This window comes from Schistocerca cancellata, chromosome 2 (assembly GCF_023864275.1).
Source record: "Schistocerca cancellata isolate TAMUIC-IGC-003103 chromosome 2, iqSchCanc2.1, whole genome shotgun sequence".
NCBI lineage: Eukaryota > Metazoa > Arthropoda > Insecta > Orthoptera > Acrididae > Schistocerca > Schistocerca cancellata.
The window spans coordinates 578,252,233-578,270,419 of NC_064627.1; the positions used below are offsets into that span (position 1 = coordinate 578,252,233).

Sequence of the window (18,187 nt, forward strand, 5' to 3'; positions counted from 1 at the left end):
CAGTGGGTCCCACCTTCCTCTTGATGTATGATAATGCACGGCCCCACCGAGCTGCCATCATGGAGGAGTACCTTGAAACAGAAGATATCAGGCGAATGGAGTGGCCCGCCTGTTCTCCAGACCTAAACCCCATCGAGCACGTCTGGGATGCTCTCAGTCGACGTATCGCTGCACATCTACAAACCCCTAGGACACTTCAGGAACTCCAACAGGCACTGGTGCAAGAATGGGAGGCTATACACCAGCAGCTGCTCGACCACCTTATCCAGATTATGCCAACCCATTGTGCGCCCTGTGTACGTGTGCATGGTTATCATATCCCATATTGATGTTGGTGTACATGCGCAGGAAACAGTGGCGTTTTGTAGCACATGTGTTTTTTTTCAACTTATCATCAATACCATGGACTTACAGATCTGTGTCGTTAGTGTTCCCTATGTACCTATGCTGTTAGTGCCAGTTTTGTGTAGTGCCACGTTGTGTGGCACCACATTCTGAAATTATCCTTAATTTATGAGCATGAGTGTAGTTTATCTGTGTTGTGTTGTGGAATGCCCAACTTTATACTGTTTCTGGTAGCACGTTAATATACATCTTCATTTTTATTGAATTTATTTCTATGACTCTGTAAAAACTTAAAATTTTAAGTTATTTGAATAGCAGCATACAGCTATCTGTTCTTCTTGCATTAGCCATTCATTTTTTTGTGGATCACTCAACTGCCCCCCCCCCCCTCCCCTTCCCACCACGTCTGTTCTATAGGTGATGATGGTACTAAACAAGATTAAGACTATTTCTGCATATTGTAAGAAGTGAGACAGAGGAGAACAAAAGAGCTTTAGAAGACTTCAAAATCATATATGAAGAAAATCTTGTATGCAATCCTCAACACACTGCCAATATTTTCAAAACATTTCTTCTCAGTATCAGGACAAATAGACCGCAAGGGTTCTATTAATAAAGCCTTGACTCTGAATCAGCTTTCTGAAGAATAAAAATTCCACTGGAGCAGATAATAACAACAACAATTTATAGAAAAGTGCTGTGGTCCTAGAAATGATGTGTTTGGCCCCATTTTCAATGCATCCTTACACTGTGGAATTATGCCTGACAGACTCAAATATGCTGCTGTGAAAACCCTCTTCAAGAAAGGTGAAAAACAGAAGTTGCAAATTACAGGCCAGTTTCTCTTCTGACTGTTTCTTCAAAGATATTAGAAAAGCTCATGTACACAAGAATTTTGGAATATTGTCAGCAAAAGACAGTTTGATTTCTGAAAGAATCACTCAACCAAACAAGCAAAGTATACTTTTATAAATAAAATTCTACTGTCCATAAACAACAGGAGTGACAACGGGATCATTTTGTGATTTATCAAAAACCTTTGATACCATAAACCATCAAATATTATTATAAACTGCTGACCTTTAGGAGTAAGTGATGTATCAAATAAGTAGTTACATTCATCCCTCAAAGACAAGAAGCAGAAAGCAGTATTAGAGAATACACATGATTTTTGTAGTTGTGTAGCTTTCTCAGAATGGAAATGCATCATATGTGCCACAAGGATCTATTCTCAGTGTTTTTACTTTTCCTGATATTTATAAATGACCTATCGCAATGTACAAAGTTACAGTGCAATTTCACCATTTTTGCAGATGACGCTAACATTATGATTCAAGGCCATGCATGTGAAAATCTTCGAAGAACTACTACTAATATTCTCATTGAATTAGTAAAATGGTTTAGTGTCAATGGACTCTCATTAAACTTTAATAAAACTAGCTATATTCACTTCACTGTGACTGCCAAAACTAAAGAAGAGGTATATGTTAACTGTGCCCTACAGACAACAGAAAGAGTTGAAACAACGAAGTTCCTGTGTGTTATGATTGACTGCAGAGTAAACTAGTCTCATCATATAACACATCTTTACAAGAAACTTAACTCATCAGTGTTTACATATGTATTATCTCTGAGAGCGGAAACTAAAACATTATAAAACAGCTTACTGTGGATGTTTCCATTCTCTAATGACATGTGGAGTTATATTTTGGGGAACTGATCACTGGCAAAGAAAATATTCTTGATACACAAATGTGTTGTAAGATTAATGAGTGGTATAGACTGTAAATCTAGTCGTAGAAACCTCTTCCAGAAACTAAAAATTCTTACTACTAATTCTCAGTGTATGTTTACACTTATGCTTTTCATCAGTAAAAATAATAGTTGTATCAAAGACACTGTGATTATCATGAATACAAAGAAAAAGCATGATTTACACAATTATTGTAAAACTTTGACAATGTTGCAGAAGGGTGTGCAGCACTCAGGGTCAAAAGTTCATAATGCTGTACCTGTAGATATTAAATGTAAGTTTAATAACGAGTCCATGTTTAGGGATCCTCTGAGACAATTTCTTCTGGAAAGGTCATTCTACAGTTTGGGTGAGTCTGTTAGTCACAATAAAAATATCTTCTAGAACTATAGGTAAAAAGAAAGATGATGAGACTTACCAAACAAAAGCGCTGGCAGGTCGATAGACACACAAACAAACACAAACATACACACAAAATTCAAGCTTTCGCAACCAACGGTTGCCTCATCAGGAAAGAGGGAAGGAGAGGGAAAGATGAAAGGATTTGGGTTTTAAGGGAGAGGGTAAGGAGTCATTCCAATCCCGGGAGCGGAAAGACTTACCTTAGGGGGAAAAAAGGGCAGGTATACACTCACACGCACACACACACACATATCCATCCGCATATACACAGACACAAGCAGACATTTGTAAAGGCAAAGCTGCTTGTATGTGTGTGTGTGTGTGTGTGTGTGTGTGTGTGTGTGTGTGTGTGTGTGTGTGTGTGTGTGTGTGTGTGTGTGTGTGTGGGCGCGCGCGCGCGCACGCGCGCGCGCAAGTGTATACCTATCCTTTTTTCCCCCTAAGGTAAGTCTTTCCGCTCCCGGGACTGGAATGACTCCTTACCCTCTCCCTTAAAACCCAAATCCTTTCGTCTTTCCCTCTCCTTCCCTCTTTCCTGATGAGGCAACCGTTGGTTGCGAAAGCTTGAATTTTGTGTGTATGTTTGTGTTTGTTTGTGTGTCTATCGACCTGCCAGCGCTTTTGTTTGGTAAGTCTTATCATCTTTCTTTTTAGATATATTTTTCCCACGTGGAATGTTTCCCTCTATTATATTCATTTCTAGAACTATAGAATCTATGTATCATGTAATATAATGTGAGATTAAAGAATTAAGTAGATACTCATTTTTTTGTTTTTAACTTTCTATGCAAAACTTAGGTATAATGCAAACATGACCTAGTATTACTACTGTCTTTTTGCAACATCACTACCTATCCACCAATTTGTTTAGAAAGATCACAAAAATCGTCTCAAAAAAAATGAACTGACATGCATGTTATCATTCTGAGTTTGTCACTGATGGAACAATGTAGTAAGAAACTACATTTAAGAAACACATCATTCACATAGCATCCTCTGTTACTAGTGGTTTAATGTTTTGGAGAACAGATATAGCTGAATCTATTTGCTTGTTAGGGTAGTGACATGGTATTTCCACAATAAACAGTAATCAGTAATCTATAGCGAGCCCAAAGAACTTTGTGTTTTGAACCACATTCATATCAAGTTCTTGTAATTGTAGTTTCTTCTCCTGTTGTTCTTAAAGAGTATTGTTTTAGTTTTCTATTCATCAAGAATTATCCTGTTCGTTTCTAGCCAATGAGTGATCGATTGAAGCATCATTTTGCTTTTTGTGCCCGTGATTATGCTGATGGTTTCATCTGCAAAAAGAATAATTTCACTTTCAGTGCTGAAAGGGCAATCATTTATATATCTCAGAGAAATGTCAAAAGCTTTCAATAAGTCACAAAATATACCAAGAAGATTTTAGCCTGGATCTAATCCCTCTGAGATTATACTTAATACATTCAAAATCTGCAGAACTCTTGCCTTTCCTGTCTTGAATCCAATTTGTCTACTATTTATGATGCCATTTCTTACAAAATATGAGGTAAATCTAATGTTTATCTCTTTTCTGTAACTTGAGAAAATGTGCAGTAGGCTAAGTGGTCTGTAGTTGCCAGAGCACAGTGGATCCCCATTCTTGTACAGTGCTAGAACTCTGGCTGTTTTCATTCTATCTACAAAACTATCTTCTGTCAGACATGAATTAACTAGGTGGCAGAACAGTTTGGCCATTTCTTTTGTAATTAACTTTAAAATTTTATTTGGATCTCCATTTATGTCAGTGGAGATTTTATTGTCAAATTTATTTGTCGCTTGTGTTATCTATTGCTCTGTTGTAGGATAGAACATGAATCACTGGTGGAGTGTAGCTTATTTTCAGGCAGCTGTAGGGCTTTCAAGGATCAATTTTGTTATTTTGTGTAAGTCTTTGGAATATGTTGGTAAAATATATGTGGAAAGTGCTACTAACAATCACAGGATCTTCTACTATCCTATTGTTTCCTGTGACCTTTAGGCATTTGCTATTATTGTATAACAATTTTCCTGTTCCTTTGTTAATTATCTTCCATGTGCTCCTGACACTCTGTTTGATTAGTGAGCACTCATATTCCCCACAAAAAATTTATGGTTTATAGCACTCATTTTCCTTTTTTTATGAGATACTAAGTGTACCCTTAATCAGCGATGGCACATGCTCTTCCTGTTTCTTTACTGACCTTGTTTTACTCAGTAGGCATTCTTCTATGGCTTTTAAGTAAACATCCAGTAAAATGACATATTTATCATTTATATTGTATTATCCATTTATATTATATTGTCCATGTTTTATATAAATCTATTGAATTCATCACTTAGTGCCCTGTATATAGATATTATAACTAATGTTTTACAGTTCAGTTTTTGCATCACTGGATTTTCAGGGCTTTTCTGCAGAACATTTGTCCATGGGAACTGCTGGTACTGGGCAGTTTATGTTTTCCTTTACAAATATGTAACTACCTCTGTTACTGGATTGTTTCCTGCAAAAGTGTAATATTTATTTATTATTGTCTAGATTTATATGCTTATTTCATTTTCTCTGAGCCATGTGATAGTTGTATCCTGATATGCCACCTTCCATGTACTGCATCTTCTTGTATAAAATATGGAGCCAGGTTTTATTCAGTACTTCATACCCTTTCTCCAGAGACAGAGAGTATTACAAGCGACACCAGCAAGTGCTAGATATCAATGTTAATTCTGTTTTGGAGATATCTGCCAATAGTTTTCCCTTTGTATTCATTTTGCCTTAATTATTTTCTTTAGAACTCAACTAAACAGTATTGAAGGTAAATATAATAGAGGGAAACATTCCACGTGGGAAAAATATATTTAAAAAGAAAGATGATGAGACTTACCAAACAAAAGCGCTAGCAGGTCGATAGACACACAAACAAACACAAACATACACACAAAAGTCTAGCTTTCGCAACCAACGGTTGCCTCGTCAGGAAAGAGGGAAGGAGAAGGAAAGACAAAAGGATATGGGTTTTAAGGGAGAGGGTAAGGAGTCATTCCAATCCCGGGAGCGGAAAGACTTACCTTAGGGGGAAAAAAGGACAGGTATACACTCGCACACACACACATATCCATCCACACATACACAGACACAAGCAGACATTTGTAAAGGCAAAGAGTTTGCCTTTACAAATGTCTGCTTGTGTCTGTGTATGTGTGGATGGATATGTGTGTGTGTGCGAGTGTATACCTGTCCTTTTTTCCCCCTAAGGTAAGTCTTTCCGCTCCCGGGGTTGGAATGACTCCTTACCCTCTCCCTTAAAACCCATATCCTTTTGTCTTCCCTTCTCCTTCCCTCTTTCCTGACGAGGCAACCGTTGGTTGCGAAAGCTAGAATTTTGTGTGTATGTTTGTGTTTGTTTGTGTGTCTATCGACCTGCCAGCGCTTTTGTTTGGTAAGTCTCATCATCTTTCTTTTTAAATATATAAGTATTAAGTTATATCGCTATCTGAGCTGAGTCTTAGTCTTGAATAATGCAAAAAGATTTCTCAAAAATGTAACTTTTGATGTTGTGTTAGTTGGACTTTATTTGATATGTCTTGTTTTTATATTAATTTTTATAAAGATGGAATTCCACTAGTATGTTGCACATTGCCTGCCTGTGTTTAGAGCCATAAGGTTTCTGACATCAAAAAATATGACTGCTGTTTGTAATGACAATTAATTCAATGACATGCTGTCATGCCAACAGTGAAATTGCCAACTATCAGATTTTATGAATTTATTACAGTTAAAGAAAGTGTCTTGCCCATAGATACATTCAATTGAATTGGATGTGTATTACATTTTTGCCTGCTGAAGGAAATTATTTCAAGACACACCTGCCAAAGGTATAATGAAGATGACTGTTGTTACAGCATTTCTGACAATGAAGATATTATAATCTTCTCCATATTTGATTGTTACTGTGTATCCACCCCTTCCCCTCTATCTCAGCAATAGATCAATGAATTAAGATGTATTTCCAGTACAAATGAAATATTGTCAATCTGTAAAAATGTGGATAATGAAATAGAAAAAGATTACAGACACCACATTCCTTCCAATCTATTAAAAAATGAGACTGCAACCTCTGAAAGAAAGACACTTTTCCTCTCAAAATGCCTGTTTGATATCTGTAAAGTACTCTTTATAAACGAATGCATATTAATTTTACTAAAGAAGTTTTGACATCGATTTAAATCGACAATTGCCATTTTCTGTGAGCTTAAACAAAAATGTAGTAGGAAACTGAACAATTTTTGTAAGAATGACAACCCTCTCATGTGGCCCCCTTCAGGTTCAGTACTTGGACCTGTCTTGTTCACGGTCTGTATAAATGATTTAGCAAGAATATAGAAATTTTTTTCAAAAACAGTATTTGATGATAATGTAGTGGACCAACCACAGACGTGAAGGATGAACTAGATTGTAGCAGATATAATGAAGAAAATGTCCGAGGATGCTAACTAATTCAGACCCAATATTTTAGCACTTAAGTATCAAACACCATATGAGTACATTAAAAGAAATCATGAAAAAAATTAAATTTACAGTCTGCCAGTCTCTTCTTTATCATTCAACATGAATGCCTGCTCATATTTTACTACAAACTCTGACTGATTTGTGGAGTCTCATTGTGCATCTCCATTATGATTTCATATTCTCTGTTGGTGTCACCAAAGTATTATTTACAGCCACCTTACCTTATTAAGTTTAATGAAGAAACATGGACGTGAGCGATTGTAGCTGTATCCCGTTTCAGGTCTACAGTCTCCCCATGTACTGGTGTCCACAATGCAGCCTTTTTTATCCATAATAGGACGATCATAGTCACAGTGCATTAGTGTCTGCTTCAAAGTTTCATTGTAGTAAGCTGTAATTGGAGAATTTTATAATGCATAGTTCATGCTCTCTATTGTGAGAAACATTATTCACTCTTGGAACAACTTTAAATCAAACATCACAATGCATGTAAAATCAGAGAGAGTCCCATTAAGGACAAGTAAATTGTCTTCATGCTGTGGCTGGAAGATTTTATTAATTAATACTACAATCAAACATATTTCATACTTACGTGCACTGAATTCATTTAGAATTTCTACCCAATAATCTACACTAGTCTGATTGTTGGCTGTGTACCAGATAAGTGAGCCAGCTTGTTCAATGTCCCTTGACATTGGTCTGAAGCCCATTCCTGGAAAAAAAAAGTTGTTGATTGCAATAACATTGACGTGAGAAGAATACAAGCAGAATGAAATTATGTATTGTAATTGAAAGTCAACTTCACTAATAAGTTTTTTAATATATATAGAAAAGAGATAATCACAATATCAGTCTTACTCATGGGAATAAAATGGAATTCAGATATCAAAAAATCAAATAAAACATCCCTTTTGGTTTAGTATTTTACCAGTTTTTGCTCTTATATGCATAAACTGTCTATCAAAGAGATAAAAGAACTTTTCTGAAACATTAGTATCTACTGACGACTAGACTGATCTGCCACAAACCTCAATTAAACTAGGGCAATATTGGAAACATAATAGATTAGGAAGCTTAAATTGATTCACAGCAAACAATCTAACCCATGTATGTTGCCTTTAGACTTTTGTCTCAGGATCTTCAACTGATGTTTGTTTAATGACTTTTGTGCTGTTATGCCAGCCACTCATAGTGACAAAATGTGAGGAACATCATTAAACAAACATTGTCTGCTGATACTGAGGCAAAAGCCTACAGGGAATATGTCAAGTGGCCAACTTTGCAATCTAACCCATGTCATTAAGTACAAATCAGTCCCTCTTTTGCAAATCTTTGTGTGTTGTTTGTTCCATAAAGTCACTCTAAAAATTTTGAGTTACTTTTTACTCATACTTTTGTTACAGAAACTACCCCTTTCTGCTCCTTCTTGGGGCCTGCAATGTACCTAACATTTCTTTCAATATGAAATAAACTATTTGTGGAGTAATAAAGGAATTTATTTGGAACTTACCACTATTTCCACTTTGTGACAAATTTTAAGGTTTTTCTCAAATTGCATTGTCAATTCTTTGTCTACACAGTGGTGTATGACACAAACCCAAATATTTAATAACCTCAGAGAAATGGAGGAGGGAAAGTCACAGTGTGCTGAAATCTGTGCAGCTACTATGAATCCATGGAGCAAAATTATTTTCACAAAGTTAACAGGTAGATGTTTATTAGAACAATGGATACAAGCTTTTACTGAAGTCCTTTTAAATATAAGAACAATTTTTCCATTCCTATTTAAAAAATTTTAAATCTAGCTCTTTGACCTTGATCAGCCTTCATCTACTTCTGACTGCAGAGATCAGTGACATACAAAATTTAATCGGCACTCTATAATAGTTGTTCTAGTTGTGATGACCATTTACAGCACACCTGCATGTGCATATATACTCTGCAAATCATAGCAAAGTGCATGGCAGGGCTACCTCAATTTGTTCCTATTCCATTCACATAAAGTGTGGGAAGAATGACTCTTTGAATACCTTTGTGTGCACTGTAATTAGTCTAATACTGTCTTCAAGATCCCTATTGGAATGATACACAGTGAACTGTAGTATATTTTTAGATTGTTCATTTAAAATTGGTTTTCAAAACTTTGAAAGTAGGCCTATCTTTAAGCATCTATCAATTCAGGTTTTTCAAAATTTCCATCGCAATTTCTCATGAATCAAACCTGTGACCATTCATATCCACTGTTAATCCTGTTTGGTGTGGGTCCTGCACACCTGAGATCTTATATCACTCCATAATACTCCCTGTGCTCCTTGATTTTGTCATCAGTCACCTTTATGTGGAACAGGTGACCTTCAAAGATGACCACCTTAGAGTCTCCTACCCTGAAAATTTGGGCATTTCTTGATATGATGATGCTGTTGTACATTGTCTGACACACTTCAGACCTCATGAAAGCATTTCACGCTATCTTTGAATTCATGAAGAGATACTGACTCACTTTTATTGCCTGTCTCTTCACCCATCATGAAGAAAGACTTCTTCCTCAAGAGTATTGAGGCTTCACTGGAAGAGTGTTTCTGCCTCTGTGTTTTTTTCCCTTTGTATCGATTATGTCCTGTCTGCATCATAAAGTAACCTCATCACTTGGCAATATTTTGGTTATTTTCTCATATATTGCAAAAATCTCATCTAATGCTGGTTATATTGTTTTGCAACATAATTAACATATTAACATAAAAAAGGTTATCCCTACCAGCTAGATATTTGAGTTGAAAGGCTACAGCAGACATCATTTTTAAAAGTCAGCTCAGTAATTTAAGATTTTTCAATGGAGCACTCACTAACAACAGCCACCTGGGCACAAGGGATTCAAGAGAGAGCCTCTAGATGAAAGAGCACTCCAGAGAAACTGTTGGCACAGATGTTTCCCTCCTTGGCCTCATGGAAGTCATATGAGATTTGAAAAATGAAAAGAAAAGATACCTACTGACACAAAGCAGCCCCTATAGTCAAAAAATACTTAATGTTCTTTTTATTGAATTTTATTTTTACAGTTAATGTTTTGGTATGTTGTATGTACCCTGGTTTCCATACTAAGAGAAACCAGTAAGATAACTACAACTCAAAAAGGTTATGTATCCCATTGGATGAGATTTTGCTAAAGGATACAGCTTACATAAAAAATGAATACAATATTTGTTTATCATTACTGTGGTAGAAACATATTTAACTTTGATAGTTAGTAGTTTTGTTTTCCAGATAATTGCAGTTTTTCTGAGTTTTTGTGACTGACGTAAAAAAGAAAGGAAAAAAGTTCTCAACATTTATTAATATTTCATAAATTCATTTCTGATATATACCAATATTATTTTAAAAAATTAATGAGTAAAGTTAACAATTGGCCAAATAGCTGAGCAGAGCTGTAGGGGGTGGGGGGTGGGGGGGGGGGAGGGACAGGGAAGGGGGGCTACACATTGTCCTGGCTGGTTACATAGCATCAGCACTGCAACAATGGCACACAATATAGTCTGCCAGGACAAAGTTGTTATTCAGGTAATTGTGTACCCTTTAACTCTGAAGAAGAATTCTGTGGGTTATTATCTTTACTTCTCGTATCATTCCTGTTCCACCAAGGAAATTACTTATAGTATAACTTATAATGTGATACAGAAAATCTACTGATTACAAATGGTTTCTGTTCATTGCTCACTTTCTCCAATAAGAAAACTGTTTCAAAAGTGTTGTAAATTTCTATGAAAGGTTTAATTTTGGCAAGTGGCAACAGCATTATTATGCATGGTTCTTTTATTAACTGTGAGCATTGTTTGAGTCAGATGCATGTTGACACACATTTCAAATCCTCTTAAACATTCATACCTGGAAGGTTTGCAGCCATAAATCAGAGAGTGTTGTGAAATTTCATGATGACATAGTAAAAAACTGGGTGAAAGTGTTGAGATAGCTGAGACTCTAGGAGTATCATATGAGTGCATGATATTTTGGAAAAAAGAACTGAAAATAAAAACGAGATGTGTGTGATGAATATGTATTTGCTGAAAACTGCATCTAGATCAATCTTTCAGTGAAGTGTTTTGCAACATTTAGTTACAAACATCAGGAATTTTTGCACCTATTCATGACTGTGGTGGAAACCTAGCTCTGTCATCACACTCTACAGCTGAAATTACACAACTCAGTAATGGACAAAGACCAGTTTGAGTGCACTGGAGTAAGTTTTGGACATTATATCAGATGACAAAGTGCTGGCCAGTTTTCTTGGGATTCCATTTCCAGTGATATAATCTTCAAGAATTACTATGAAAACAATCTATAACTGTAACCTATTATGCTTCACTATTGAAAATAAAACTTGAATGAAAAGTGACCAAGAATGTCCTGTTGAAATGTTACTCTCTGAGCAGGGCAAAATCCTGTGCACCCCATAGCATACATAATATGAAAATGAGTAAACTCGTCTTTGAACTAGTTCCATATTCATGCTAGTCTACATATTTACATCCTAGTGACTTGTTTCAACTCCTCAACTTGAAAATTTCGCTGCTGGATAAAAATTCTTTGTAGAAATAATCTCCTACACTGTGGCTAACCCAGACCTCCAAGTATCATTTTTATCCAAAACCTATAACTGATAATGGAAGATTGAAGTAATGTTGGTTTATGGAACATTGTTTCATTGTTTCTGGCCCAGTGTATTTCAGTGCTCCATCTGATTTATTTTCCCATATATAAAATAGTTGGTCATAATTGCAGCAATCTGTTAGTTTTTTCGAACTATTCTCTGAAACTAGGAAGAACAAAAGGAAGGTAAACTGCTGTAAATTAGGTTATTCTGTAAAGCAATTACCTGGATTGGTTCCAATTAGACTCTGGCTGCCTTGCCATTTTGGTGAGTGATCATCTAGGCAGTAAAGGAGTCCCTGCATACAGACCGCAAAAAATGCTGCCAGTGCAGCATAGAAGATCAGGTAAAACAGTACGATACCACCTGGAACAAAGTAAATATGTATAACTGACTTTGAAACTGAATCAAACATTATATTTTTTACAGTGATTATCCTCCATAAAAAGGTTATTTTTTCATTAGCATGAGTTTCATCATCATCAGTATCATCAAATACAAGCAGTATAGTTTCATCAGAAACATGATTTGTACTGTATTCAGATCAGATACTGATCTCTGCAATGGGTGCACAAATTTCACATAACTCTAGTTTGTATTAAACAGTTGTTGACTCCATGAATATGTAGACAGCTAATAACAATCTGTACATAAAATTACATAAATACTTTGTTTGAAGTGCCATATTAGATAAAAACAATAAAATAGCTTAATAGTATGAGAAATGGAGCAGTGGCTTTTTCAAAGTAGCTGAGTTTTTCCTTATATACCTACATAAACATATAAGTTACATATAATCTAGAAGTAATTTCTGTTATGAGTTTGAGTAGATTATTACTAGTCATACTTTGTTGTTACTGTGCTTTGCAGAAGTAGATTACAGTGGCTTCTTCTGCCTGTTAAGGTATAATGAGACTCATTCCACATCCCTGGATGGTTCTTTTTCATAATGGTATTTATGTAACAAGATAGGTGAATGAAGTAATAAAAGTCTAATGGAAAGGAAAGTCGTGCAAAATTTGATTGTACTTTTTTTTTAACAGTGCCCCATTTTCCTGAATGAAAGAAATAGAAAGTTTATCAAAATGACTGATATCGTATCAGTGGGTGTCACAATAATGTTCCTAAATGATGTTAGAAAGCTCTGTAAAGGAATTAGCACAATGGATTTGTGGATTTGTTCAACAGTGACACAATGTTCCTCCAATAACCAGGCAATGTATAATGATAGAAAAATTAGGGTGTTGCTGTTTACTTTTCAAAGGAAGCACCTAGGTATTCACCCTTACTGATATAGGTGTGCTATAATTTTCTTTCAGTACACCAAACATCAGTTACAAGCTCTTGATATGTACCTAACTCATTGCTTCAGAAGGAAGGCATACTCTTTGTTCACCATAATCGAAATAGTCACATAATGAAGTTGGTCCTGGTGCAACATAACTGACATGTGTGGTTACTACATAAAATTGCATGAAATTTCCCAACTCTTTCCACATCAATCTTTTTAGTTAATTATACTTTATCACTTTCTTTCTGTGATTCAAGTTTTCATATTTGGTTTCTCTTTTAGAAATTATCTCCAGCATAACTAATATCTTTCCTGTATAGTAGGTTTTGTGGTGGATAGCGACCACAAAGTGAGATATGAGAGTATTGCTCAGCTACTGTTCGACACATTGTTTGAAAAATGTTCCTATTTTTTAAGCAACTGAAGTATCAGGTCGATGCAGAAGTATAAAGTCAAAATACCTCAATACAAGTAACAATTAAATAAAACATCACTACAAACCATTTGATAACTTATTTCTTGCCTTGCAAACATTCATGTTCAGATTTATTATCTATGTTTTAAATGCAATATATATGGTGTGAATTGTTAAATGGGGCAAACTGCAGGAAAATGGATAAAGAAGGTATGTTGGACATATGGCCAAAAAAGCATTACAAATGGAGATAAACCACTTGAAGGTGGAGATACAAGATCTCTGACAGCCTAGGTTCCAGTAATTGAAAGTGAAAATGGTAACACACCAGTAAAGTCAGAATGTTGTATCTGTACTAATGTTTTAGCTTCAGACTCGAGAGGAAGTATTGTCCGTCATAGTCTCTCAGTCAGACACGGATCTTAGGGGGACTCGACTTCACTGCTGTTGCCTGCTCACTCTGTTGTGAACCTGTGAAATGTAGTGTGGCCCTGAGAGACGATGGCATGGTATACCGATCAGGAACAGGCTGACATTGTCTTTCTATAAGGGCATGCAAATAGCAGTGAGCAGGTGGTTGCATGACTGCACCAGGCAAAGTAGCCCCACCGACAGCAATCACACCATAAACTGTTCGCAACAGTGTTTCATCGTTTGTGTGAAACAAGCTCTTTGATGTATGTGGGTCACAACAAAAGGTTGTTGGGACCAATAGATACATGGGACCAATAGATACACAGGCCTTCATGTCAGCACGTCACAGGTGGCCTGTGAGCATGAAGTAAGTCAGATGTCCATGTGGAACTTTCTCAACAGCAACTGCCTCTGCAGTTGCAGACTTCGTTACCTACAGACACCGCTCCATGACTGAGATTCACAGATAAGGCTACCTTTACAACAGGTGTTACCTTCAACCTTCACAACATCCACCTCTAGGCTGAGTATAGCATGATGACAGTGACCATTACTACTGGTACAGCCTTAATGTGTGAGCAACCAATACTGGCAACCACCTTGTGGAACAAGACATCCTCCCACAATGCCTCACAGGTGGGGCATAATTATACTTCCTGTAGGAGAACAAGGCTCCCATGTGGAAATATATGTCGTTGGTGTACAAAATGTAATGTGTCTACCACATTCTGGTGTTGCTACCACATGGTGACGCTACAGCTCACTTCCACATTTACATATGAAGACAACTTGACAACATGTACCATGCTGATGGTTCGGATGAGGTGGTCCAGTCACGTGGTCTGTTCAGTCGCCAGACCAAAATCCTTTAGATTTCTACCTGTGATGGCATCTGAAAGAAGTCATGCATGCAGAGGCCATCCTGGACGTGCAGATACTGGAACAACACATTCATGCTGCCTGTAATGCCATTCAGTTACAGTATAGCACATTTGAATGTGTATGGCAGTTGTTGTTTTGTTGTATTCATGCACATTTACAGGCCTGTGGGGGCCACTTCAAACACTTTGTGTAATGGTGGTCTCATCACAGCATGTCGTCCACTGCATTGTACTGAACAGGCATGATGAATTAATAAATACCCTATAACATACAGACCGTGGATTTCTGTTGGCCATATGTGCAAATTTTTTGCCCTTTATCTCCTCAGTAGTCGTTTCCTGCAGCTTGTCTCCACTAGCAAAATTACAAAATCACTGTTTTATGTTTTTATCTTTTCTACCAACATATCAGCCATGTTCAATCAATGAATTATAAACAGGATTTGCATGCAAGCGGAACCAGCGATCTCTTAGGGTCCACTAATTCTGTTTTGATCCATCGAATCATACTGAAAATTGGCTTTCATTACCATTGGAAATTGTACAAATGATCATTTGAGTCATAAGACGCTTCATATATCTGAGTAGAGTTTATTTGGCGTCGTAAGAAAGTAATAATTCACCATAATATAAGAAGCCGCTTTTGTTGGAGTTGGTCACTTCTGTAGATTTTTCACTGAGTTACGCCAGTTACTACCAGAATGTCAGGAGGAACGATTCCATTGTTATAAACATGATAGCAACAACGACGACGTCCTGTTGAACTGGAGTGTTCAGTGCTGAATAATAATAAATGAAGTTTAGATAAAGTTTTTATTTTGGCTTTCAGTCATTTTGAATCATCGCAGACATATGAAGGCGTGGGCCTGAAACAACGGACAAAGAAAATTAAAATAAATATATCCATGTAAGTTATGAATTTGACAGGCGGCTGATTTGGAGACTCGATTCCTTTTACTCCGAATCAACGGACAAAATTGCAGGTAGATCTAATAGGGCAATGAGAAAGGCTAAATTTATAGATTCACCCACGGATTCGAGCCCCGTTCTTTGTGACTGCTGTGTTTTAACACAGGACCACCTCCCTTGTTTCAGAGAAGAGTGTTTGCGGAAAACGAGCATAGCTATAGTGAACTTGGACTCTGATGCTCTACTGCGGTGCAGAATTTCCATGAAGTAATCCGTCAGATCGAACCAGATTCTGAGCTGTGGGGAGCTTAACAGCCTGATCCCTGCCGTTGTACAACTTATCTTATCACTGATAAGCTAAGGAAAAAATTGTAAATTTCGGTCAGGCAGATGCTGTGCACTGTGACATGCAGCTGTCAAATCAGATTGTGTGAGGCAAGGCGAATGTAAAGCACTTGGTTCTCATCCTTTACAGAGTGAGCTAACGGGTGAAATATCGTTCAATTGGCGAAAAGAACAATCTTCCTGCTCAAGCACGTATTCTAATACGAATTGTTAACGACATTCCAGCCAATTTTTTCTACTTTTTTTGCAAACAGCCTAGCGATGCTTATTGATTATGTACATGGGACGCAAGACAGAAAACTTCGCTTTTATTGGCATGCAGCAGTGAGACTGTCTGGTCTAATCTATCATACAGGAGACGTCAGTATTATCTCGTGTTCTTATTTCATTAACACTACTACGATGGACTTCGAGATTTAAGCTAGGAAGTCAGGCTACATGTCACCAGAAACTCCGTCCTGCAAGTCACGACTACTATTACTTTTCCTTCCTTTTCTTTTCCTCGCACAGTTCCCTAATAGACGAACTTCGTGCTGGTCGTTCGCAGGATATGCCACTTAGCCCCATGGGGTGAAGAGGAATTTCGGGTATACGCAATATCTACGTTAACCGATAGAGATGCTACAGATAAAGTACTGTCCCGTATGCCTACATCAAGTGCCTCACTTAAGCTACGCCATACTTGGCACTATTCACTCGGCCGCAGCACAAAAATGTAAAATAAAAAATGTTTGTTTTGATGTGGTGGTGCGGTCTCCCTTGTAGTCGTAAATGACGTTGGCCTCATTTGGCTGAATTTTCCAGTGGACAGCTGACAAGAATTAAGTCAATATTCACCAGTCAGACCTGGCACTGCCTTGCGTCAAGTGCTATTCCCGTCAAATGCTTGGCAATTCAGTGGCTTCAGATTTTTGGAATAATAATTTAACGGAATTCTGGCAGTTTAAAATGACAAAGATTTCCCGTGAATCCCATTTATTGTCTACCTTCATCCACACCACTACCTATAAAATGTCAAAGATTGCATTCCTAACATGGAGATCGCTCTAAAAATGTACTCGTCACTTATGATGGAACATCAGTGGAAAAAATGACATTTTCATACCTGAAATTTAACAAAAATAGCCTTCAGACTACCATGTTATAAGACAGGCTCCAAGTTCGAGTCTTCAGTTTAAAGCTCATTATTTCGAAAACCATCGTATTTGAATTAAACACAAAGTAACTTTGCTTGGATGGCAAACAGCACATTGCATTTGCCTAACAAACACGTTTGCTTCCAGATGCAACATTCAATTTTTAAAATTAAAACACTAATTTCTCCATGGAGGTGGACTTAACTTGTTCATAACTATGTTTAGAAATCGTATTGAGTACTTTAATGACTTCAATTATTTAAACCTCGTTAATTTATTAAATCATATGTTGTGTACTAAATTTCTTACATTTGAGTAATTAACCTTAAATATGTTTTTAATTCAAAAGCTGCACTACAACGCTATTTTTACAAAAATTCCGCTGGTAAATCACGCACCAGAAGTGCATCCTAAGAGCCTAAAACGGCCCTGTTCTTATGAGACCCTGGCGCAAATGAAAAAAAAGGTTAGCAAGTGGTATTCATCTCGATGAGTCGTGTCGGACCTACATGCTGACCCAGGTGCTAAAGCATTCATTATAAAAAAAAAAAAAAAAAAAAAAAAAGGTATACTCGTTGGCCTCAAGATTCCACAGTTGACAGTTCCGAAAGGATTAAGTTTTCTTTTCGTTCAGCGTGCAAATAGTCCTCCTCGAGTTAGATGTGGTTGCTGACATCCAAGCTTAAAATATTCACTCAAATATCGATGAGCGAGGCGTTCGCACCTGACTCAGGATAATGTAAGAAATCGTGTGGTGGCAATCTGTCAACCTAACCTACATGTGCATTGAGGGCTGAAAGTTCCACGATGTTCCTAATTGCTTATCTCAATCGACATTTGCGTCTTTAAGTCTTGAAAACATGTGGTCGAGAAATGTTGCAACTAAAGCAGATGATATGCTGAAAGGAGAAGGCAACGAAACGTGAATTTCTTTCATGTATTCCAAAGCGTATGTAGTAAACAGCTGCGAACGGTTTTCTCAATGGGCGTTACGTCTTGCTAGGACGTCAGGAACCATTTCATTGCCAATCTAGGCAGCCAGAAGTACCTCGTAAAAAGAATGGAAATCGGAATAGAGCAAGAGCCAGCCACTGGCCCATCTCGCGGGTAATTAGCGTCCTCTTTGTGAGCGTTTCGCCATAAA

The 18,187-nt window shown here is 37.0% G+C and overlaps 1 protein-coding gene across 1 annotated transcript in view; it reads right to left on the reverse strand.

Moving 5' to 3' along the window:
• Nucleotides 1-18,187, reverse strand: part of LOC126162183 (sodium/potassium-transporting ATPase subunit beta-2-like) — a 166,944-nt gene that overhangs the window by 17,258 nt on the left and 131,499 nt on the right. The window contains exons 2-4 of the mRNA XM_049918509.1: nucleotides 11,878-12,018; nucleotides 7,603-7,722; nucleotides 7,232-7,401 (exon numbers count right to left, since the gene is read on the reverse strand). Coding sequence (XP_049774466.1) covers nucleotides 7,232-7,401; nucleotides 7,603-7,722; nucleotides 11,878-12,018 — 431 coding nt within the window. The remainder of the gene's footprint in view (nucleotides 1-7,231; nucleotides 7,402-7,602; nucleotides 7,723-11,877; nucleotides 12,019-18,187) is intronic.